Source organism: Podarcis erhardii (genome assembly GCF_964252035.2).
Source record: "Podarcis erhardii genome assembly, chromosome: 4".
NCBI lineage: Eukaryota > Metazoa > Chordata > Lepidosauria > Squamata > Lacertidae > Podarcis > Podarcis erhardii.
This window is the reverse complement of record NC_138508.1, coordinates 5,622,483-5,648,251: the sequence shown is the minus strand read 5'-3', so window position 1 is coordinate 5,648,251 and position 25,769 is coordinate 5,622,483. Positions and strand designations below refer to the sequence as shown.

The following is a 25,769-nucleotide window of genomic DNA, read 5'->3' as shown; positions in this document are numbered from 1 at the left end:
GTAACTTGAAGCCCTTGTGTCATGGTCCGGTCTACGGGTGATCGAAGTCCCAGCTGAGGACATCGGGACCGGGGGCAAGATGGCGGGGTGGGAGCAGGAACCAGAGTCCAGAAGCCAGGGGTCTGAGGGTCAGGAAGTAGGGAGTCACAAAGTCAAGGGTCCAAGGGTCGAGAAGCAGGGGGTCAGGAAGCCGAGGTCCAAGGATCAGGAAGTAAGAAGCCAAACACAGCAAGGCAAGAAACGTGTTGTTGTGGCAAAGAGCTGAAGGGAAATGCAGACCTTATATCCCTTCCCGGCTCTTGCCACCAGGTTACCAAGCGGCCTCACCTGTGCGGCCGTGCCTTGCTTCTTCAGAACAAACTTAGGAAGGCCCCACTCCTGCAAAGCCCTACCGGTCACAGGGCCTGGCTCCTGCATGCACTCCTGACACCTTGGGCAAGTCCTCTATTCTTGAGAAGCAAAAAAAACAAGCTCGCTCCACCTTCCATGTGACAGCCCTTGAGATATTTGGAAATGGCTATCACCTCTCAGTCTTTTCCTCTCCAGATGAAACATACCCGACTCCTTCAACTCTCTCTCATAAGCCTCATAAGGCTCAGTTTCCACCATGGCCACCCTCCTCTGTATACCTTCCCACCAACAAGCCACACAGATCCCAGCTTACCTGAGGGAGACCGTTCCACAGTCAAACAACTCTTGCTGTCAGAAAGTTTTTCCTGGTCCATACAACTCAGTGTTGTCTACACGGACTGGCAGCAGCTCTCCAGCGTTTCAGGCAAGGAGTCCCTCCTCCCGGCCTTTCCAGGAGATGCCAGCAGGACTTGAACCCAGGGCCTTCTGCTTGCAAGGGAGATCCTCTACCGCTGAGCTTCTTAATCCTGCCACCCAATGGCAAAACATCACACAGCTGTGTTTCCTGGCTCGGAAGGGAGTTGTAGTCCAAAAGGGCTGTGTTGGCCAGGGCTGATGGGAGTTGTAGTCCAAAACAGCTGGAGGGCACCAGGTTGGGGAAGAATGGCCTTTGCTCCTTTTCTGCCAGAGGTGCACAAAGATGTTTCTGTTCCACTGAGCCTTAGGAGTGTATTCTGCTGCCAGCGATGCTTCTTTTGAAACGGTTTTATCAAAGATGTTTAATTTGTAATAGTTTCCCCCTCCAATTTAATGCCATTTTGCAAACTGCCTTGAGAACATCTGTCAAGAGGCAGTCTATAAATACTGCAAGCACAAGAGTAAATAAGCGGGAAACACCGACAAAGACTACTGGAAAGGGAGGCTGAGTATTTCTTCCCTTCTCAGATCTTTTAAGCTAATCTTTTGGAGAACAAGGAAAAAAAAAAAACAATTAAATCTGAAACCACTCAATTATTGGCTCACAAAATGCATTGTACAGGAGTATTCTTGTGGCCTCTTGCCACAATAAGTCAAAAAGCACTGGTGGTGCCACGAACATCCTCTCTCCACTCCAGGGAAGTTCAGAGGTCCTTAGCAAAGGCCACACTCATCTATAGAGAGCACATTGCACCAATCCTGGCTTAGGAGTATAGCATCTAGATCAAGGGAAGTAATAGTGCCACTGTATTCTGCTCTGGTCAGACCTCACCTGGAGTACTGTGTCCAGTTCTGGACACCACAGTTCAAGAAGGACACTGACAAACTGGAACATGTCCAGAGGAGGGCAACCAAAATGGTCAAAGGCCTGAAAACGATGCCTTATGAGGAACGGCTAAGGGAGCTGGGCATGTTTAGCCTGGAGAAGAGGAGGTTAAGGGGTGATATGATAGCCATGTTCAAATATATAAAAGGATGTCACATAGAGGAGGGAGAAAGGTTGTTTTCTGCTGCTCCAGAGAAACAGACACGGAGCAATGGTTCCAAACTACAAGAAAAACGATTCCACCTAAACATTAGGAAGAACTTCCTGACAGTAAGAGCTGTTCAACAGTGGGATTTGCTGCCAAGGAGTGTGGTGGAGTCTCCTTCTTTGGAGGTCTTTAAGCAGAGGCTTGACAACCATATGTCAGGAGTGCTCTGATGATGTTTCCTGCTTGGCAGGGGGTTGGACTCGATGGCCCTTGTGGTCTCTTCCAACTCTAGGATTCTATGATTCTATGATTCTAACTGCACTGGCTGCCAATTAGTCTCCAGCCCCAATTCAAAGTGCTGGTTTTGAGCTATAAAGCCTTAAACGGCTCAGGATGGCAAGACCTCAAGGGCCGCTTCTTCCCATATGAACAGACTCAGACAATTCCAAAATTGCCCTCTGGTCCTGCTGCAACCTAGCTCATCATAGAAGAATTTTAAGGGAAACCAGTGGTCATCTAGTCCACACAGCCCAGCCCACCCTGTAATGCAGAAATCATGGCTCAATAATCTCTGACAGGTGGCCATCCAACCTCAGTTTTCAAAGGTAAAGGTAAAGGTACCCCTGACCGTTAGGTCCAGTTGCGGACGACTCTGGGGTTGCAGCACTCATCTCGCTCTATAGTCCAAGGGATCCAGCGTCTGTTCGCAGACAGTTTCCGGGTCATGTGGCCAGCATGCCAAGCCGCTTCTGGCGAACCAGAGCAGCGCACGGAAACGCCGTTTACCTTCCCGCCGGAGCGGTACCTATTTCTCTACTTGCACTTTGGTGTGCATTCAAACTGCTAGGTGGGCAGGAGCTGGGGCCAAACAAGTCGTGGGGATTCGAACTGCTGACCTTCCAATCGGCAAGCCGTAGGCTCTGTGGTTTAGACCACAGCGCCACCTGCATCCCAAGTTTAGAAACCTTCAATGAAGAAACCTTCAATGAAGGAGAGTCCGCCACCTTCTAAGATAAATAGGTACCGCTCCGGCGGGAAGGTAAACGTTGTTTCCGTCTGTGCACTGCTCTGGTTTGCCAGAAGCGGCTTAGTCATGCTGGCCACATGACCCAGAAAAACTGTCTGCGGACAAACGCCGGCTCCCTCGGCCTATAGAGTGAGATGTTGCACTGTCAGCGAGCTCTTACCGCCAGAAAGTTTATCCTATAGTTTAGCTAGAATCGCCTTTCTTATCATTTGAATCCATCGGTTCAGATCTTCCGCCCTGGAGCGGCAGAACTTGCACATCTTCCACTTCGCAGCCCTTTTGATATTGGAAGATGACACAGGTTTGCCCACTGACTGCGAAGGACTAGCCCTAAGCAGTGGGGTCTCCCGCTTCAATTGCAAAGGCAGCGACCTGGTTCAGCATCCGCCTGTGTGCCTCACCCCAAATTGCCCGTCTCCCACCTGCTTAACATCTTCCCCAGGTTGTCCCCGTCGGTGCCAACTGGGACTCTGGCATTGCGCCACTCCGTTATCGTCTCCTCCTTCGTGAGGAGGCAAAGCGCCTCTTCTGTAATGAGCTTCATTGAGCGTGAAATTGAGCGGAAGTCCTTGTCAGCTCCCAAATAAATCAATGGCTCAGATAAATATAGGCAAGAGATGCAGCCGTGTTCCTCAGAAAGATGTAGTGCCATCGCCGTCATTTAAGCACGCTGCCCTGGAGGTTGTTAGACGATGACAGCGGCAATTGATAAAGCACTTCAGGGAGGTTTAGAGTATTTTCTTGCAATCCTAACAACAGCCCTGTAAGGTAGGTCACTATTAATAATCCCCATGTGATATATATGGGGCGTGGGGGGGGTGGGAATGTCAGAAGAGTCTGCTGGATCAAGCTGAGCAAAGCAAATGTGGCTAGAAGCCACAGAAAGCTCTCTCCTCCTCCATCAATTTGTCCAGTCCTCTTTTAAAGGCTCCCAGGTTGGTGGCCATCACTGCCTCCTGTGGCGGGGAGTTCCATAGTCTATGCACAAAGAAGTTGTTCCTTCTATGTGTCCTGAATATGACGACAACAACAACAACAACAACAACAACAACAACAACAACAACAACAACAACAACAACAACAAATTTATTATTTATACCCTGCCCATCCGACTGGGTTTCCCCAGCCACTCTGGGCTGCTTCCAACAGAATATTAAAATACAATAACCTATTAAACATTAAAAGCTTCCCTAAGCAGGGCTGCTTTCAGATGTCTTCTAAATGTCAGGTGGTTGTTTATCTCTTTGACATCTGATGGGAGGGCATTCCACAGGGTGGGCACCACCACTGAGAAGGCCCTCTGCCTGGTTCCCTGTAACTTGGCTTCTCGCAGGGAGGGAACTGCCAGAAGGCCCTCGGAGCTGGACCTCAGTGTCCAGGCAGAACGATGGGGGTGGAGACGCTTCAGATATACTGGACCAATGCCATTTAGGGCTTTAAAGGTCAGCACCAACGCTTTGAATTGTGCTCGGAAACGTACTAACATTCAGCTTCATTGGGTGACCACGAGAGAGGGATAAAAGCTTTTCTCTGTCTACCTTCTCGTGTCATAAACTTCTATCCTGTCCCAGGCACAGCAGACTTTCTTCATAGAAAGACTTTCTCCATCTCCTTGATCATATGGGCACCCTGAACCTTTCTCAACACTACAATATCCGGTGACCAGTGCAATATTCCCAGTGTGGTTGTACTACGAGAGAGAGTGAGGTTGCTTGAAGCCACCTTGTGAGTTCGTGGCAAGGACAGGATTCGGAACTGGTGCCTTCGGGGGAAATTCAGGGTGACATGGTCCCCTTTGACATGAGTGCCTCCATCCTTAAACCTCCTTCCCCCTGTGTCCATCCTTTTTGATGTTGAAGAATCATTGAAGAATCATTGAAGTGTTGAAGCTCTTGTTGTGAACACATCATGGCTGATATGCTTGGCATTCTGCTGGAAGAGAAAAGGGGGAGGGGGCAAATCATATCCCTGCCCCAAGGAGCTTACAGTCTAATGTAAGGCACTAGGGCGCTGAATCTGACCAAATGCAGCGACATGTATATCTGGCTTTGTTGTAGGTGGGATAAGGGCTTCCAGGACCAAGTGCTTGTGGAAAAGATGAAATTTGCATGGGCCATTTGGAGAGAGGGAGAAAGGGGTATTCTTCATTAAACATATTCAATGCTTCCCTCACCCCCGGTGCAACCCAAAATGACTTACAGCAATAAATAAACAATATACGTTTAAAACCATCACAAAGCAAAGCATTGCAAAATCTAAAAGGCGGCCCCGTTTTTCAAAAAGCAGGATTAAAACAACCCAACTGTTCTGTGTGCCCACAGCCCTGGGTGATCCGCTAAATTAGATCCCAGAATAATGTTACAAAAGTTTAGTGCCTCCCCCTCTATCTGCTGAGCGGTGGCAAGTGTCCAGGGGAGTTCCAGGCACTCACCCAGGGTCTGTGGTCCTTTGGAGAATTGAGACGCAGCGGAGACTGTCTTAGCTTTAAGAAATGTGGCTTAGTCCCCTATTTACACCTTCAGTTTGCATGGAAGGAGCCTTGTTTTTACAGCATGGTCCTTCCAAGAGAGGCTTGTGCAGTCCTGGGGTCCAAGGCATCTCTCCCAGCCAGCCAGCCTTCAGCCAGCCTGCCCAAGATGGAGCCCAGTCTTTCCTCTTCCTTCCTCCTCCAGCACACCTTGCTAAGAACTGTCTTTTCCTGTCACCTCACACCCAGTTATCCTGGCTACCTTCCAAACCTCCAGTTTCTGTTCACACCTCAGGGCAAGTGGGGAGGACAGTTCTCCCACATTGCCAATGGTCCTCAATGGCCCTCTCTTCTTTCTTTCTTTCTTTCTTTCTTTCTTTCTTTCTTTCTTTCTTTCTTTCTTTCTTTCTATAAATGTTATTGAGTACAAATTAGAAAAAAATACAAATATACAAAAAAAGAAAATACAAAAGAAAGAGAAAATGCATGTAACCAAGGAAAAAATTAGAAAACATTTTGCCTCTTTTCATATTTACAGTTATTTATACCTCTATAAAATACTATTCACAATAAAGAGGAGAAATGAAAGATAAATTATAAGAGAAAAAGAACAAAGAGAAAATAAAGAAGTAGGAGAAAAAGATCAAAAGTGAAAATGTTAAAAGTAGATAAGTGTTCACTATACACATCCATTTCCAACCAATATTTATATTCGATTATGTAATTTCATCTTGTCATCAAGTCCCTCTCTTGTTTCTTAATGGCTGTATCTTGGCCAGGTCATTTTGCGTAGGCTAACCCAGGAATTCCTTCAACCTGCATTTCTCCCTTCACGCCCCAAATAATCAAAACCCTACTATTTATTAATTTCTAGGGCTTAGCCCCCATCCCACCCCCCCAGAAATCTAAAACAAAAAGATCAAAACTGGTTCCCAGAGTGCAGCATGGCTCACTTGCTAGAGAAATTTGGAGAGATCTTCTTTTTAATAACACATTTCTTCTCTGTTGCTTGGCCTGGGCTATCCAGCAAGTGTTGAAGAATCCTTTTAGCCTTATTTAGCTTTTTCCCTTTCGTTGCAATACTTCAGTTGCAAGACAGTGAAAAGAAAAGCTCTCATGGCAATTGCCAATCGATACATGAAACATTTAAAAAATCGTGGGGGGAAACCATCTGAAACAAACCGCAGTTGTTTTTAAGGCATACGCTGCAAAGTTCATCTATCAAAGTAAAGGCCTTTCAGAAAAGGGACATTTGTGCTATTATTTTCACTGACACAAATCACAAAGCCCAGAGACACTGCTTTGCACTCTGGTGGTGCTCCAGGAACAGTCAATGTCTGTGTGTCACACACAAACTGCAAGAAGAATGTTGTCCCTACTCTCAAAGGACCTGGGTTCCTGCTTAGGCCATTTATTAGTTTAAAAAGACAGCTGTGCTGCTTTTTGAAGATTGCAACATGGTGTGAGATCCATAAAATTCACCAAGGTGGTTAATACAATAAGATTACCTGGAGTCCTGTGTCCACTTCTGGGCGCCACAATTTAAGAAGGATGCTGACAAGCTGGAAGGTGTGCAGAGGAGGGCGACCAAGAAGATCAGGGGTCTGGAAAAACCAAGCCTGATGAGGAACGATTGAAGGAGCTGGGTATGTTTAGCCTGGGAAAGAGGATATATGATACAGTAGCAAGCTTGCTTTCTCTTGCTCTGGAGGGTAGGACTCGAACCCATGGCTTTAAGGAGATTCGGACTAAGCATTGGGAAGAACTTTCTGGGGGTAAGAGCTGTCCAACAGTGGAACAGTCTCCCTTGGAAGGTGGTGGACTCTCCTTCATTGAAGGTTTTAAAGCAGAGGCTGGCTGGCCATCTGTCAGGGATTTTCTATCTGTGATTCCTGCATTGCAGGGGGGTTGGACTAGATGCCCCTTGGAGGTCCCTCCTGATTCTACAATTCTAGGACGGCATGAGGGGGTAGCCGTAACTGCATTTTTTAAAAAAAAATATTCTGGAATGTTTTACTTGTTGCCATAAACCGCTTTGTAGGCAGTCACGAAATTAAAAGACGCCTGCTTCTTGGGAAAAAAGCAATGACAAACCTAGACAGCATCTTAAGAAGCAGAGACATCACCTTGCCAACAAAGGTCCATATAGTTAAAGCTATTGTTTTCCCAGTAGTGATGTATGGAAGTGAGAACTGGACCATAAAGAAGGCTGATCGCCGAAGAATGGATACTTTTGAATTCTGGTGCTGGAGGAGACTCTTGAGAGTCCCATGGACTGCAAGAAGATCAAACCTCTCCATTCTGAAGGAAATCAGCCCAGAGTGCTCACTGGAAGGACAGATCGTGAAGCTGAGGCTCCAAGACTTTGGCCACTTCATGAGAAGAGAAGACTCCCTGGAAAAGACCCTGATGTTGGGAAAGATGGAGGGCACAAGGAGAAGGGGACGACAGAGGACGAGATGGTTGGATAGTGTTCTTGAAGCTACCAGCATGAGTTTGACCAAATTGCGGGAGGCAGTGGAAGACAGGAGTGCCTGGCGTGCTCTGGTCCAGGGGGTCATGAAGAGTTGGACATGACTAAATGACTAAACAACAGCAATGCATGTTTGCCTGAAAAGTGTTATACAGATAGGATAAATAAATAAATAAATAAATAAATAAATAAATACATACATACATACATACATAAATAAAGCTTATTTCTGCTGAAGGTCCCAGGTTCAGTCCCATGGGGCTTATGCCGGTTGGGCTGGGAGAGAGCCCTGCCTGAAATCCCAGAGAGCTGCTGCCAGTCCGTGTAGACAGTATTAAGCTAGATGAACCAAGGTCCTGATGGTTCGATGCTGAGCAATCTCCACCTCCCTCTACCCCCGGTGTGGCAGCGTCACGTCCGCTGCCTCCTTCCCACCCAGCCTCCAACGCTCGGCTTCACTGCTCCCCTGTCACAAAGTGCCCTTCTCCGTGGCCAAATTAAGCACAGCTTCATTACAGACGTTACTATTATGGATGGAGAGCGAGCAATTTGCAGGCGCTGCTCTGCCTGGAGGGAGACTGCTGAACCCTTCATTTGTCTGGAAGGGGTGATTTGGACAAATCAGGGCCTCAGAGATCGGGAACAGCTGAGGCGGAACAAAACAGAGGGCATGTTTCTGTGGCACCAGAACGTCAAATCACTCAGCGGCGACTGCATTATTTCCGATATTAGCTAAAGATAATAGCTCCGCGCCCCACTCGACTGGCATGAATTGTGCTTACTGACTTCAGCATGCCTCTCTGCCTCGTTGTCTGCGGCAGGCCTGGAGTTCTGGGGTTGGGGACCCCATCTGCCCACAGCTATGGTGCCCACAGCACAAGGGATGCGGGTGGCGCTGTGGTTTAAACCACTGAGCCTCTTGGGCTTGCCGATTGGAAGGTCGGCGGTTTGAATCCCCGCGTCGGGGTGAGCTCCCATTGCTCAGTCCCAGCTAATGCCAACCTAGCAGTTTGAAAGCACACCAGTGCAAGTAGATAATCAGGTACCGCTGTGGTGAGAAGGTAAATGGCGTTTCCATGAGCTCTGGCTTCCATCACGGTGTCCCGTTGCGCCAGAAGCGGTTTAGTCCTGCTGCCCACCTGACCCAGAAAGCTGTCTGCAGAAAAACGATGGCTCCCTCGGCCTGGAAACAAGATGAGCGCCACAACCCCATTGTCGCCTTTGACTGGACTTAACTGTCCAGGGGTAACAGTAACAATCTTCTTTTAAAGCCATCTAAGTTGATGGCGCTGTGGGTTAAACCACAGGGCCTTGGGCTTGCTGATCAGAAGGTCAGCGGTTCGAATCCCTGCAATGGGGTGAGCCCCCGTTGCTCGGTCCCAGCTCCTACCAACCTAGCGGTTCAGAAATACGCCAGTGCAAGTAGATAAATAGGTAACACTCTGGCAGGAAGAACTTACTGACAGTAAGAGCTATTTCAAAGTCCCAAAACATCTGGAGGACCAAGTTTGCCTATGCTTGCCCTGGACCATTAGAATTGTAGAATTGTACAGTTGGAAGGGACCTCTGTTTAGGGAAGTTTTTTAATGTTTGAAGTTTTATTCTGTTTTTAGTGTTCCATTGGGAGCCGCCCAGAGTGGCTGGTGAAACCCAGCCATATGTGCGGGGTATAAATATTCTTATTCTTATTACCTCAAGTGTCATCCAGTCCAACCCCCGGCAATTCCCAAATTTGTTTTGGGGGAAATGATTCTCATCTGCAGTGGAAAACAATGCAATTGAATAAGAAGAGAGGGAGGTAAGAACAGCCAGTCGGTCAAGAGAACAGCCAGACCAGCCCATTCAGCTAAGCCTCCCTGAAGAGGATTTAATTGTGAGGCTCCTCAGTGGTGAAGACATTGGGAGACAATTAGCAGCAAAATAGTATTAATCTGTTCCGGGAGGTTGCAAGACGCTGGCTATCTGGGGCATGGGGTGGGGTGGAGGCACACAGGAAGTTGGGTTTTTATTCCGGAAAGCTGTGCCAACAGCGCCTGTGTACTGTGGCCTCTCGCCTGCCCTCCACAATCCCCCTCTTCTCTCGGCGCTAATGGCCTGGCGTCTCCTGGGCGCCTTTGCCAGCCTCCCTGACACACTTAATAGGCTCGAGCGGATGTCCAAATCAGAGTTAATTGGAGCCAGAAGCAGCGCTGTTTCATCTTGGGAAAAGCAGCCAGATCAGGCCCCAACTTAATGTGGATCTAGGATTCTGATGAGGCACTGCAAATCCTCCATTGGATGCTGTGTGACGACAGCCTTATGTTTTTATGTATATAGGAAGATAGGGCTCTTCTGATGTTCTGGTGCCAAGCTGTACTGGGCTTTATTCACGCAAACCAGCACCATGAACTTAGCCCAGCAGCTAACTGATAGTCGCTGTGACTTATTCTGCAATAGCTTAACATGGCATAACAATCTGTACTCTTTAACCCTTAGGAAAGAGTGTACGTCTACCTCCTGGATGGGGAAACCCGGCTGACGTGCAACGACCCACCACATGAGTTGCCACAGGAGGGAAAGCTTGGGTAAGCTATATCATCTTTATGTGGGGGTGGATTTCATATAAAGAGATCGCAGTAACACCAGCATTACCATCTTCCGCAAGAGTTGTGCTATGACGGAAAATGTGATACTGATTTTATTAGTCAAGAAAGAGAGCGTATCGGGTGTAATGTTCTCATTATTTTCCCATCTTTTAATATACTACAAATATAGTCCTAGTGGTGCAGCAATGAAACCGCTAGCATATTGGCAAAGCTAAGTTGGCTCTGTTGGGACGCGGGTGGCACTGTGGGTTAAACCACAAAGCCAAGGACTTGCTGATCAGAAGGTCAGCGGTTCGAATCCCCGCAACGGGGTGAGCTCCCATTGTTCGGTCCCTGCTCCTGCCAACCTAGCAGTTTGAAAGCACATCAAAGTGCAAGTAGATAAATAGGTACCGCTCCAGCGGGAAGGGAAACGGCGTTTCCGTGCGCTGCTCTGGTTCGCCAGAAGCGGCTTAGTCCTGCTGGCCACATGACCCGGAAGCTGTACAACGGCTCCCTCGGCCAATAAAGCGAGATGAGCACCGCAACCCCAGAGTCGTCCGCGACTGGACCTAATGGTCAGGGGTCCCTTTACCTTTAAGCTGGCTCTGGTATGGTTTCAAAGTGGAGGGGGGGACAGCGTGTTGAGATTCCTGCATTGCAGGGGGTTGAACTAGATGACCCTGGAGGTCCCTTCCAACTCTACAATTCTATGATTCTATGATTGCACTCTAATACCAAAAAAAAAAAAAAAAAAAATCCCCAACAACTTCAGCCCATTTGCTGCCTTCTTTCCTCTCGGTCTTAACGTGAAAATGCCGGTCTGATCACTCTCAAATTTCCTTTCACAAAGCCTTTGGCTTTTCACAAGCTCACTCAGCCACAGCTGTGTCAGTCAAATTCACAACAGCTAATTCCTGGTGGTGGTTTCTGATTGTACCTTTTATTTGCTTATTTTTACTTTATTTTTGCAGATTGGGATTGCGGGGTGGGTGCCACAGACTACACACCTCTGAACTCCAGGACAGGGAAAGAGCATTTTTCTTGAAGGCTATGCATACTGAGAAGAGAGAATTCTCCATATTGACTGGAGAATGTACAGTAGCCAAACACGGTGCAGGTGTTTGCGTGACGTCACAGGTGCTGGCCAATTGGTGTCCTTCACAGCTGGGTTTTGCAGCGGATTTGAAGAACCTGTTTATTTTTAGCTTGACCCTGGTGAGGGGGAAAAATACATGTGCAATGAAGGAAGTGTTGGTTCCAAACCTGCTCCTCCGCTGTAACTGTTAAATCTGTTTTTGTTCAAACGTTATTGAGGGTTTTTATTATTTTTATTAAAAATAAGAGGCTTTGTGTTTCTGCTGGAAAGAGGAAAGGATGCAAAACTGCCCATAATGATTCCAAATCGCCCTGCTTTATCTGAGGCCGCCGGTCTATCACTTGCAAATCAACTTGCCACCGTCAACAAACCAGTTATGGGGAAGGCGATTGCTCTCCCTCTGCAAAAATAACTTGTTATCTGAGTTACGATTCACTCGACTGCGGCATGTTCTCCTGGTCCCATCTGGACCTATAAAGTGCATCCACTTCAGTGACCTCACAGAGATAGATAGATGCACATAAAGGCACTCTCGCTGTGTGGATACAAGATACGAAGTTTTATAACCCTTTGCTAAAGCCTGCCAAGAACAGGCCAAGGGTCTGTTCAACCCAAGCACAATATGCAGTCTTCTTGGTCAAAGCCACTGCAGGTCAAGGGCAGCCTTCTCAGGTAGCTATTGATTTCATTTACTTATTTTACTAATGCCCTACCTTTCCTCCAAGAGATGCAGGTGGCGCTGTGGTCTAAACCACAGAGCCTAGGGCTTGCCTATCAGAAGGTTGACGGTTCGAATCCCTGTGACGGAGTGAGCTCCCATTGCTCAGACCCTGCTCCTGCCAACCTAGCAGTTCAAAAGCACGTCAAAGTGCAAGTAGATAAAGAGGTACCACTCCGGCGGGAAGGTAAACGGCGTTTCCATGCGCTGCTCTGGTTCGCCAGAAGCGGTTTAGTCATTCAGGACACATGACCTGGAAGCTGTACGCCGGCTCCCTCGGCCAATAAAGCGAGATGAGTGCCACAACCCCAGAGTCGTCCGCGACTGGACCTAATGGTCAGGGGCCCCTTTACCTTTATGTTTCCTCCAATGAGCTCAAGGGGGAATGCACAGTTTTTGTGTTCCTCCTCACAACAACCCTGCGAGGTAGGCTAAGCTGAGAGGCAGCCACTGTGCCCTAAGGTCAGTCAGTGAGATTCAAGCGGCCGAGTGGAGATTTGAACCCTGGTCTCCCAGGCCCTAGACTGACACTTTTAACTATTACACCACCACTGAGACCAGAAAGCAAGAGGAATGGATGGATGGATGGATGGATGATATTTCTATGCTGTTTTTCTTTCAAATGTTTCCAAAAGCACCTTATAATAGCTTAGTTGGTTAGAGTGTGATTCTGACATACTGTATTCCTGCATTGCAGGGGATTGGACTAGATGGTCCTCAGGTTTTCTTCCAACTTTGTGATTCTATGAGAAATAACAGGTAGAACATAATAGGGCATCACAAGTACGTCCCAAATCATATAGAATAATTAACACTGCAAAGAAAGCAGCAACCAAAAAATGAGCTAAATATTGCAATTAAAGCAAAAGTCTTATTATATGATTAACAAATCAAGACAGCATTTATGACTGATGAAACAATATTTAACACCATTAGCAAAATAGCAACCAGAAGACCATACTCTCCACACCCCCATGACTCAAAATCTTTTATTCTATTCCCCTCATTAAACTGCATATACAGCTAATTCCCACTCAGCTGCCCTGCTCTATTGCACTGACTAGGACAGAAAGGAGAAATCTAAGAGCTGAAATCTCCCCGAGGAGATTTAGAGAACGCTTTCCCAGCCTGGCGCCCTCCAGGTACTTTGCGCTATAATTCCCACCAGCGCCAGCATCCTAACTACAGCTCCTAAATGACCAGAGGCAGCTGTTCTGCTTCTTCCTCCTTAGTGCCAGCCCTTTTTGGTGCGCTTGCGGCTACTCGGCTGCAACCCGACAGCCAGTCTGGGAGAGGTGCCAGTTGCCAGCGGCAGATTAATGCCCTCCCCAGGCTGTTTACAGCCCCTGGCTGTTATCTACTGCAAACAAGTCAGCGGCAGGCAGACAAATCGTTTTCCGTGGATATTGCTCTGCTGCCTCAGAGGATAAGACGGCCTCCGTCGGCCAGGAGTCAGCTTGCCCACACCCAGCCCCTTTGCAGCTCTCGGACTGGCACACTGGGCTCTGGGAGGCTCTCGTGAGATCATAGAATTATAGAATTGTAGAGTTGCAAAGGGACCCCTGAGGAACATCTAATCCAACCCCCTGCAATGCAGGAATCTCAGCTGAAGCATTCGTGACAGGTGGCCATCCAACCTCTCCTTAAAAACATCCAGCAAATCCCTTGAGATCTCGGCTGGTCCTGTGAGATGTTGTGAGAGCCTTCCAGAGCCTCTTAAGCAAGGAGGAGAACTTAAAAGCTCTCTGCCTTGCATAGGGTTGAAGACCTTTCCAGTGCAGCAGATTAAGAAAGGTAAGGTTGCTCCAAGGGTGTGGTTCGAGGATGTAAGCCCCACGCAAGTTGCAAATCAGCCGTATAAACAGACAAGCAGTGCTCAACTTAGAGCAGGGGTCGGCAAGGTTCCCTCATAAGGCTTGGTTTCCTAAGACTTGAGGGTGTCTTATGTTAGAATCACAGAATTGTAGATTTGGAAGAGGTCCCACGGGTCATTCAGCCCAACCCCCTGCAATGCAGGTTAAAATCTGCAGTCCAGCTAAGTCAGATTGCTCCTAGCTGCCCTTGGTCATGAGGGTCCCAGAGCCTCCTTGGCTGGGCAAGCAGAAATTCCCTGCTTGGGGAAGAACTGATTGATAAGCAGAGCAAACCGATTCCTATAACCACACACTGCCTGGCAAGATCAGGGAATATGAATGTTGGCTATGCTGCAGCCCCACTGCTGCATGTGGCCGGCAGGTGGTACTGCAACCACCAGCTTCAGAGGGGTCAGATGGTGGAAGGAGCCCACCTGACTCTCATTGGCCTTATAAAAGCTGCCAGTTGCCCTGGCACCTTGGTGCAAGCGGCACCATCTCTCCATCTCAGGATGAGATTCCAGGGCTGCCAGCCCAAACGGGAGCAAAGAACTTAGCTGGCTAATGAATTGCTCTTAAAGGAATGGTGAACGGCCATCCCTTGACGGTCACATTGCACTGGGGTGCAGCTGCAGGAGTGATTTTAACAGTCCTTCAGTTGCACAGCCGCTATTCTGGTGGCAAATGTTTGCTTATCAGGACACTTCTTGGGCTTTTATAGCCTTGTACACACGGGAGCTGCCGGAGGTTTATGGCCTGCTATTCATTTTAAGGTCTGTTTGTTCATAGGGCCTTTCAGCACTTTTTTCTGGAGATAGCAGATGAGGCTGCGGGGGGTGGGGGGCGGAGAGGAGCTCACTTCTTCACCCTTTCTTGGCACCTGGATGAAACTGCTCCCCTCGTTTCAGGGATGGCTTCTTTTGCAAAAGACATTCATCAGGAAGCTGCATTGTACTAAATCAAACCTTTAGACCACTTAGTTCAGAACTGCTTGCTCTGACCGGCAGCATCTGTGCAGGCTTTGGGGGCCTTTCCACCCTACCTGCAGATGCCATTGGAGGCTGGACCTGAGACTATCTGCCTGCAGTATATCTGAAGTATACCAGTGTATCTGAAGGAGCGTCTCCTCCCCCATCGTTCTGCCCGGACACTCAGGTCCAGCTCTGAGGGCCTTCTGGCGGTTCCCTCACTGCGAGAAGCCAAGTTACAGGGAACCAGGCAGAGGGCCTTCTCGGTAGTGGCACCTGCCCTGTGGAACACCCTCCCATCAGATGTCAAAGCAATAAACAGTGGTGCCTCGCAAGACGAAATTAATCCGTTCCGTGAGGCTCTTCGTATAGCGGTTTTTTCGTCTTGCGAAGCAAGCCCATTGACAGCTTAGCGGATTAGCGCTATTAGCGGTTTAGCAGCTTTTAGCAGATCAGCTGATAAGCGGCTTATCAGCGGATAAGCAGATAAGCGGCTTAGGGGCTTAGGAAAAGGGGGGGGGAGGGAAAAAACCACGCAGGATCTCACAAGACATTTTCGTCTTGCGAAGCCAGCCCATAGGGAAATTCGTTTTGCGAAGCGCCTCCAAAACGGAAAACCCTTTCGTCTAGCGGGTTTTCCGTCTTGCGAGGCGTTCGTCTTGTGGGGCACCACTGAACATCTACCTGACATTCAGAAGACATCTGAAGGCAGCCCTGTTCAGGGAAGTTTTTAATATGTGACATTTTAGTGTATCTTTCATCTTTGTTGGAAGCCGCCCAGAGCGGCTGGGGAAACCCAGGCAGATGGGTGGGGTACAAATAATAAATTATTATTATTATTATTATTATTATTATTATTATTATTATTATGCAAGGTGGATGGATGCTATCTCATCCAGCCATGGCCCCTCCTCTGCCCTAGGGAGCTGCCCTCTGTGAGTCAGACCTTTGGTCCACTTAGCTCAGTATTGTCTACACTGACTGGTAGAAGCTCTCATAGAATCACAGAGTTGGAAGGGACCCCGAGGGCCATCTAATCCAACCCCCTGCAGTGCAGGAATCTCAGCTAAAGCATCCATGACAGATGGCCATCCAACCTCTGCTTAGAAACCTCCAAGGAACAAGAGCTTCCAAAGGAGACTGTTCCCCTGCCAAACAGCTCTTGCTGTCAGAAAGTTCTTCCTGATGTTTAGTTGTAACTTGAAGCCATGGGTTCGAGTCCTACCTTCCAGAGCAGGAGAAAACAAGCTTGTTCCCTCTTCCATGTGACAGCCCTTCAGATATTTGAAGATGGCTCTCATATCTCCTCTTAGCCTCCTCTTTTCCAGGCTAAACATACCCAGCTCCTTCAACCGCTCCTCATCAGGCTTGGTTTCCAGACCCCTGATCCTCTTGGTCGCCCTCCTCTGCACACCTTCCAGCTTGTCAACATCCTTCTTAAATTGTGGTGCCCAGAACTGGACAAAGGACTCCAGGTGTGGTCTGACTAAGGATCATTAAAGGAGCACTATGACTTCCCTTGAGCTGGACACTAGACTTCTGTTGACGCAGCCTAGAACAGCATTAGTTTTTTTTGCTGCTACATCACACTGTGGACTGATATTCAGCTTGTGGTCCCCTAGAACCTTTCCACATGTACTGCTAGTAAGCCAGGTGTCCCCCATCCTATATCTGTGCAGCTGGTTCTTCCTGCCTAAATGCCTCCAAGGTCTCAGTCTGGGGACTTTCCCAGCCCTACATAGAAAAGTCATTTGGGACAGAACCTGGGACCTTTTGAAGAAGAGTTTGGATTTGATATCCCGCTTTATCACTACCCAAAGGAGTCTCAAAGAGGCTCGCAATCTCCTTTCCCTTCCTCCCCCACAACAAACACTCTGTGAGGTGAGTGGGGCTGAGAGACTTCAAGAAGTGTGACTGGCCCAAGGTCACCCAGCAGCTGCAGGTGGAGGAGTGGGGAAGCGAACCCGGTTCCCCAGATTACGAGTCCACCGCTCTTAACCACTACACCACCCTGGCTCTCTGTAACTACACCACACTGGCTCCATCTGGAAGGGAGAAATACAGTGGTGCCTCGCAAGACGAAATTAATCCGTTCCACGAGTCTCTTCATCTTGTGGTTTTTTCGTCTTGCAAATCACGGCTATTAGCGGCTTAGCGGCTTAGCGGCTATTAACGGCTTAGCGGCTTTAAGAAAAAGGAAACAAACTCGCAAGAACTCGCAAGACGTTTCGTCTTGCGAAGCACCTCAAAAAACGGAAAACTCTTTCGTCTAGCGAGTTTTTCGTCTTGCGAGGCATTCGTCTTGCGTGGCACCACTGTAATACCACGTGTGCAAAGTGCAGGCAAACTTCCCTGGGATTCCGACAACCAAATGCCCACCCATTTCTTTAAAAGTCAAATTTTTAAAAATAAATGCCCTCAGCCCTCTTGTCTAAGGCCAGCCAAATCTCCAAAACCCTGAAATTTCAGTGAGATTTGACTGCCTCCCAATTTCGTGGGGTGTCTTTGTCACTTCCCCACCACCCTGCAAAATAAAACCTGGACCAAAAGATGCAGCCAAGCTCTAAAAAGTCCAACGGTGTCAATAGCTCACAGCCACCAAGTCCTCTAATGCCAGCAGTGATCTTTCCCCAGGGATCAAAAGGGCCAAAATGGGGCTCGCGCCCCTCTCCTCCCCCTTCCCTGTGTTATAAAGAGGTATGGCCACCACTAAACTCTCCGAATAGAGGGAGAAGGGCAGGACCAGAAGGGAGGCCCCGCTCCTTGCTCGCTCGCTCGCTCGCCTGGGGGGTAATCGCTGCTTGCCGTGGGCGATCAGGAAAGCGGCGAATTACCCCTCCGCCAAACGGCAGGGCCCATTTCTGTGAAGCATGGCAATAAGCGCATATTGGGAATAATAATAGCAACAAATTAGAGACAGAGAGAGAGGGAGAGATTTGATTTGTTTCTGTCACTTTTGCAGAGAGGGAGGGGCGGAGGAAAACCTGTCTCTGAAGCGCTGTCAAGAGAAGCATGTTGCGCTTCAGATTGACACACAGGGGGCAGGCATGTAGGCAGCGAAGTACAATGGGCAGCCAATCCAACACGCATCTGATTTTTGATTATTTTTTTTTAAGTGTGTGGGATGGCAGTGCTACCCCAGGAGGCGAGAAAGCGCAAGAATACAGCGCGATCATTTTTGTTCAACTTTCAAAGGGTGTGTGTGTGTGTGTGTGTTTATGATTTGCATTCTTTTAAAAACCGACAGAGATGATTCATGCCAACCCCGCCTTTGCCAGCAAGGCATATTTCATCTCGTTTAGCTGCGTGGCGAGCCGCTGTTAATTGCATCCGTAGAACACATCAAACGGAACCGGAGATAAATTGGAAATGGAGACTGACATGAAAAGGAAGACAGCTAGATCTGTGCCTCTGTATCACACGTGCGCCTCCCTTCCGTGCCCTCAAGGTTGTTGGCCGCGGGTTTATTTTGTCACCTTCGAAACACACTTTCTGGGCTCCTGCAGTGTAGGCTTTGCTTTCATCTCCCAGAAAAATCCTGGGGGTGCCATCCTGCCTGGCAGAAGCAGACGGGCAGGAAAAGGTCCGTCCGCACAGAATTGAACTGTGGAACTCACTCCCACTGGAGGAAGTGATGAGTAACAACCTAGAAGGCTTTAAGCCAAGGTTGGACGTCCATCTGTCAGGGATGCTCCCTGCGTTGCAGGGGTTCAGGGCTAGATGACCCTTGTGCTCCCCTTGTTAGCATTTCACTCCTCCGTTGCTGGATGTGTGATTGTTACGTCACATGTCTGTGTTTACTTTCCAGGCTTGGGAAGTGTGAGAACGGAAGTCAGTCCTATCTCTCTAACTAGATATTAATTTTAGGTGGTGACTACAGATGAGATTTGTGTGCTAATTTAGTGCAGTCGACTGGAACTCTAGCAAAACGGGAAAACCCTATTGTGGTGTTTTACACTACCCTAACCTTTGAGCAGTGAGAGAATCCAGGGTTCCCAGGCCCTTCCTGAGGGTTCATCTTCCTTGAAATAAAGGTCAGCGGTGCCTTTAGGATACATGCTCGTTATTTGCACGTGTATGCAACCTAAGAATAGTACCTTGGGTTAAGTATAGTACCTTGGGTTAAGAACTTTGCTTCAGGATGAGAACAGAAATCACATGGTGGTGGCACAATGGCAGCAGGAGGCCCCATTAGCTAAAGCGGTACCTCAGGTTAAGAGCAGTTTCAGGTTAAAAATGGAACTCCAGAACGAATTAAGTTCTTAACCCGAGGTACCACTGTACATTAAAACAGTCATTAAAGAGGGCTGCCTTCAGATGTCTTCTAAACGTCAGATAGTTGATTATTTCCTTGACATCTGATGGGAGGGTGTTCCACAGGGCTGGCGTCACCACCGAGAAGGCCCTCTACCTGGTTCCCTGTAACCTCACTTCTCGCAATGAGGGAACTGCCAGAAGGCCCTTGGAGCTGGACCTCTGTGTCTGGACTGAATGATGGGGGTGGAGACGCTCCTTCAAGTCTGCTGGGCCGCGGCCGTTTCAGGCTTTAAAGGTCAGCACCAAGACTTTGAATTATGCTTGGAAACATACTGGGAACCAATGTAGGTCTTTCAGGACCGGTGTTATATGGTCTCAGTGGCTGCCCCCAGTCAACAGTCTAGTATCTTCTCTTAGATTCTAACCCTCCCTGGGCACAAGACTCCAGGAATGGCAAGGGGTTTAGGGCATCAGCCAGACTGACCCCTGCCCACCTCCTGAAAAACTGATAACATCATTAAAAAAAAAAAAAAGTTTTCCCATCATCACCCAATCAAAAACTGGTGAAGCTGGTGACACAGCTCAAGTTCAAGAGAGTTTGCTCTGTGCTCATCCAATGCCATTTGTAGTTAAATGCCAGCCCCCCTTCCGCAACTTTGCTGAGATGGAGCAGTGAAAAAACAAACTGGCAGGGAAGAAAAATGGAACAAACCGCTTTCTCTAATCTCTTAATTGCAATCTTTCTTTTTTCTTAAGGTTGCTGTTTCTCCGTTCTCTGCAAAAGGTGTGATTTGCAAGCCGCCACGGTGCTTTGGGAATATTTCATTAGCACGGCGGGTTTGCACATTTAACCCAGCTCCCCGGGACTCCCGGAGTTTGCAATTGCTGCTTGAAAGGTTTCAGATCTTTCGACAAAGGAGCATTTAGGAACTGCATGTCCTCCATAGCAGTGGGATGCTTTGGGCGTTTGAGACTGTCTCGCTGCAGATCCATTGACGGCCAGAAAAACCAAATGAGATCTGGGAATCGGTTGAGCTCAGCTCCTTGTCAAGGAATTTGCTGGGCCCTGAGATGGGATCCTCTCCCTGCCCCCACATAACTCCTGCCCCTCTCCAGAGAGATATCAGCTAGCCTAACACTCGCTGGTTTCCTCATTTCTATATATAGGGTGCCTACATTCTGCAAGTGGAAATGGCTTTAGATACCTATTAAAGGTAAAGGGGTAAAGGGACCCTGTGACCACGAAGTCCAGTCGCAGACGACTCTGGGATTGCGGTACTCATCTCGCTCTATAGGCTGAGGGAGCCGGCGTTTGTCCGCAGACAGTTTTTCTGGGTAATGTGGCCAGCATGACTAAGCCGCTTCTGGAGCGGTACCTATTTATCTACTTGCACTTTGATGTGCTTTTGAACTGTTAGGTTGGCAGGAGCAGGGACCGAGCAATGGGAGCTCACCCCATCGTGGGGATTCAAACCGCCGACCTTTCGGTCCATCAATTACCATATAGCATATATTTAACACAAAAAACAGCGTCAATTTGTTGTTGACAAAGGACAGCTGGACATATAAAGGGCCCCATTACCATAGTTTAGGGCCTCATCAAACCTAAATCTGGCCTTGTTTCGGGGGTGGGGGGTGACAAAGGGACCTGTGCCCCTAGGAGTTGGCACCCCTTATTGTCATTTGAAACTGATGGAATATGCAGAATTAGCAAGTTTAACTTGCAAAATCAGAGAGCAAAATGAAATAGATTTCAAGGAGGACTGGAAAATGTTTGTAGGTTATTTTTTAAAAAAAATATTGTAAACATATTGGCATGCTAGCAGGTTTGGAGTAAGTTCAGCAGTTAAAGTTCTTTTGCAATAAAGCTGAGAAAAGAAGTTATAGATTCATTTTGATACACTGCAGCAAAGGTTAACCATGAGAAAACGTGGAGGGGGGGGAAGGAAGTCGACTTTTCAAAGTGAATGTTTACTGGGAAATGTTTGATTAATTGTCTTTTGTTTGTGAAAAGTTAATAAATTAAAATCTAAAAAAGGAGAGTTGGTGCCCTCGATCATGGCGCTGGCCTGGCCAGCCTGAATTTCAACTTCTGGTTGACTTGGTCACTGCAGAGGGCTTTCTTCTCCCCCAGAAGGAGCAGCCAAGCACTGAGCACAAGAGGTCTATCGATGGCCATGAGCCACAAGGGCTCTGCTCTGCCTCCATGTTCGAAGGCAGCAATGCTTTGAATCTCACTTGCTGGAAACCACAGGAGGGGAGAGGGGTCTTGTGTTCGAATCCTGCTTGCAGGATAACGGGCATCTGGTTGGCCCTTGTGGAAACAGGATGCTGGGCTAGATGGGCCATTGCAATCATCCAGATGGCTCTTCTTCTGTTAATGCAGCAAGGAATCGATTTCCTCCTCTTCGGCTGTTGGTGGAAAAGATAAGTGGCTATTGTGAGCCACTTCATCATATGGAAACCATAGGCTGAGTTGTCACTTGGTTTCCTTCTCAGATCCACATCAGTCATGGCTCTGAGCGGTTGTTTTCATGGCGGGGGCAGGGAATAATGATCCTTCGATCTGAGACAGAAATGTAAACTTCTTTAAAAGTCTTGTTTCTCGGTTTGCAACCATCTATGCCCAGAGGCCTGTGCCTAAGACGACAGGGGGCTCTCAGCGCTGCGGAATGACGACAGTTGGTCTGCCTCAGTCTGTGGGCCCAATATGGCCACTTTGGATGGCCTGCGTGGCTGGGATTTGTGGCAGATGCTGTTTGACAGGCAGATGATTAATTGGCTGGGATGAGTAAATGGCCTGTGGGAAAGAGAGGGAGAGGGAGAGATTCATAACATGCTAAAAATCAGTCTTTGCCAACCTGGTGCTCTCCAAATAAGTGCATTAAAAACAGCCTGCTGGATCTGGCCAAAGGAGACCCATCTATTCCAGCTTCCTGTTCTCACACAGGCCAACCAGCTGCCCCTTTTGGGAAGCCATCAAGCAGGATTCAAGCACAAGAGCAGCAAGAGACAGCCAGAACATGTCTTTTGATCGGCAGCGTGAAAAACCAGCCCTAGGAGAACTGATTTACAACGAACTTAAAAAAATTTTTAAGTATACTTTTCCCGAAAAGCCTGAAGCTTTCCTGCTAGGAATAGTTGGCAAGGAAATCAAAAAAGAGGACAAAAATCTGTTTCTATATGCCACAACGGCCGCTAGAACTATTTTAGCCCAAAGCTGGAAAATGGAATTAATACCTACTATAAATGACTGGCAGATCAAGATGATAAATTATGCTGAACTAGCTAAAATAACAGGAAGACTAAGAGACCAGGATGACCAGAAGTTTCATGAAAATTGGAACAAATATCTGACGTATATAAGAGATAAGTATAGAACTTTGATGACTCTGGCAGGGTTGGAACAACTCTAACAGTGTTTGGCAAATATGTAAAGGAGATAAAACACGTAACTTTAGAAATTATCTGATACTTACCAATGAAGTGAAGGGAGGTCCGAGGCTCGGTGGAGCCCAAAATAACTGTGTACTATATATATGATTCTTGTAACAGCTATGTTATATGCAACTTATGCAATCTAGACTGTATATATGTATAATCGATGGGAAACCAATAAAAATTTATATGGAAAAACCAGCCCTAGGATCGTGGAAATTCGGGAGCAACCTGCAGGCTGCCGAGCTGAGCTTCCAGCCCCTGAATGTCAAGGGAGGGAGACTGAGAATGGATTTGCAGTTGTCTCTAACTTTCTGCCCCCTCCTCCGCAGTGGGGCTTGGTTTCTGATCCGCAAGGCCAAGGAGCTGTCCAGCATCGCCAGGGTGCTGAAGCAGTCCAGCAGCAGTCCAGCCAAGGCACCACAACCCGTCCCCTGAGAACGCAAGGAGGTGCCCGGGGGATTGCACTGAGGGCATTATCCCAATGGAGGCGTGTTCCTTTTGGGGGTGAAGTCAAACCATCAGAGAGTTACAGCGCCTGCTGAGGCTGCAGAGGCCAATACAGGAGAGACATGTTTTGTTGCAGCCAGGGCAGATCATAGAATCATAGAATCATAGAATCATAGAATCATAGAATCATAGAATCATAGAATCATAGAATCATAGAATCATAGAATCATAGAGTTGGAAGAGACCACAAGGGCCATTGAGTCCAACCCCCTGCCAAGCAGGAAACACCATCAGAGCACTCCTGACATATGGTTGTCAAGCCTCTGCTTAAAGACCTCCACACTCCTTGGCAGCAAATTCCACTGTCGAACAGCTCTTACTGTCAGGAAGTTCTTCCTCATGTTTAGGTGGAATCTTCTTTCTTGTAGTTTGGAACCATTGCTCCGTGTCCGCTTCTCTGGAGCAGCAGAAAACAACCTTTCTCCCTCCTCTATGTGACATCCTTTTATATATTTGAACATGGCTATCATATCACCCCTTAACCTCCTCTTCTCCTCCTCTTCATCCTCTTTCTCCTCCTCTTCATCCTCTGGATGAAGGCATCCAGTTGTGCTGACGCAGATGCACCAGGGCGTTCCTTCCCTTTGTGTTTTTTAGGCACGAGTGTGCGCTTTCCTGGTCCATGTCTGAGCACACACACACCTGCTGCCACTTTCCCCAGGAAAACCTGCTCTTCAGTGTTGAATTGGAGCAAACAGCGATTCCGGTTTCCCATGGATTGTTGAGTGCTCCAATTCAGTGTTGGTGCCGACCTTTAAAGCCCTAAATGGCCTCGGTCCAGTGTACCTGAAGGAGCGTCTCCACCCCCATTATTCTACCCGGACACTGAGGTCCAGTGCTGAGGTCCTTCTGATGATTCCCTCACTGTGAGAAGCCAGGTTACAGGGAACCAGGCAGAGGGCCTTCTCGGTAGTGGCGCCTCCCCTCCCATCAGATATCAAGGAAACAAGCAACTATGTGACTTTTAGAAGGCATCTGAAAGCAGCCCTGTTTAGGAAGCTTTTAATGTTTCATAGGTTATTGTATTTTAATATTCTGTTGGAAGCCGCACAGAGTGGCTGGGGAAACCCAGCCTGATGGGTGGGGTATAAATAAATTATTATTATTCAGTGACATATAGGAGATTTCTGTGGGGAAAGTGAAGTGGGGGTGTATGTGCTTTGAAAGGGATCTTTAAAGCATGGGGGTGTGCCCAGAAATGCAGCACAAAAGCAACTCCGGATGAGCCCTAAAGGCCCAGCATCCTGTTCCCACAGTGGGCAATCAGATGTCTCTTCTGGCAAGACCACTCTCAGGACCTGAGGGCAACAGCAATTCTGGAGGGCTACAAGTTCCACCACCACCCTATCCTATCCTGGACCAATGTCCCTCCCGCTCACTGACACAAGAACATAAGAAGAGCCTACTGGATCAGGCCAGTACTGTATCGGGGTCGCAGGTGGCGCTATGGGTTAAACCACAGAGCCTAGGACTTGCCAATCAGAAGGTTGGAGGTTCGAATCCCCGCAACGGGGTGAGCTCCCGTTGCTCAGTCCCTGCTCCTGCCAACCTAGCAGTTCAAAAGCACGTCAAAGTGCAAGTAGATAATAGGTACCGCTCCGTTGGGAAGGTAAACAGTGTTTCCGTGCGCTGCTCTGATTTGCCAGAAGCGGCTTAGTCATGCTGACCACATGACCCGGAAGCGGTATGCCGGCTCCCTCGGCCAGTACAGCAAGATGAGCGTTGCAACCCCAGAGTCCACGACTGGACCTAATGGTTAGGGGTCCCTTTACCTTTACCACTGTATCCTGATCTCACAGTGACCAACCAGATGCCTATCATGGGAAGCGCACAAGCAGGATTCAAGCACAACAGCCATTCTCCTTCCCTGTGGTTCCCAGCCTCCTCCATTGGTATGCTTAATCCTCTGTTAAAGCCACCCTAGTTGGTGCCATCACTACTTTCTGTGGCAGTGAGTTCCATAGGTGAACTCTGTGCTATGTGAAGTTGGGGGGTTGGGGTTGGGGGGGGAGTATGCCCTGAAATTTTCAACGTTCAGGTTCATTGGATGTCTGTCCCAGAGTTCTAATATTATGTGGAAGAGAAAAGCTTCTCTCCATCTGCTTTCCCCCACACTGTGCTTAATTGTATTCACTGTAACAGCATTATGATATTGGCAGTTTTATTTCCAGTTCCTTTTTCTAACGGCCCCTAGCATGTAATTTGCCTTTTTCACAGCTGCTCCATGCTGCACCAATCATTTCATGGACCCCAAGGTCTCAGTCCTAAGCTGTCACTGCCAGTTCAGACCCCAGGAGTACAGAGGTGAAACTAAGGTTTTGGGGTTGTTGTTTTTTGCCCTAATATGCATAAATTTGCATCAGCAGACACTGATTTGCATTTGCCATTTTACCACCTACCCACTCAGTTTGGAGAGGTTCTGCAATCCCTCTTTGCTTTCACTATCCTGAACAAGTTGGTGCCATCAGCACCAAACTTGAAAGCCTGGGCTCCAGAATAGGCGCCAGATCTCAAAATCCATGGGTGCATCCAGGCATATATAATTTGAGTGGTGCATCTGTTGTGTTAGTTTTGTTCAGATGTTCAACCTTCT

The 25,769-nt window shown here is 48.0% G+C and overlaps 1 protein-coding gene across 5 annotated transcripts in view; it reads left to right on the top strand.

The window, feature by feature from the left end:
• The window catches only part of PDE2A (phosphodiesterase 2A), a 386,253-nt gene that overhangs the window by 288,720 nt on the left and 71,764 nt on the right, over positions 1-25,769 (top strand). For all 5 annotated transcript variants that reach the window (XM_081860195.1, XM_081860197.1, XM_081860198.1 and 2 more), the window contains one exon: positions 10,245-10,333. In XM_081860195.1, coding sequence (XP_081716321.1) covers positions 10,245-10,333 — 89 coding nt within the window. The remainder of the gene's footprint in view (positions 1-10,244; positions 10,334-25,769) is intronic.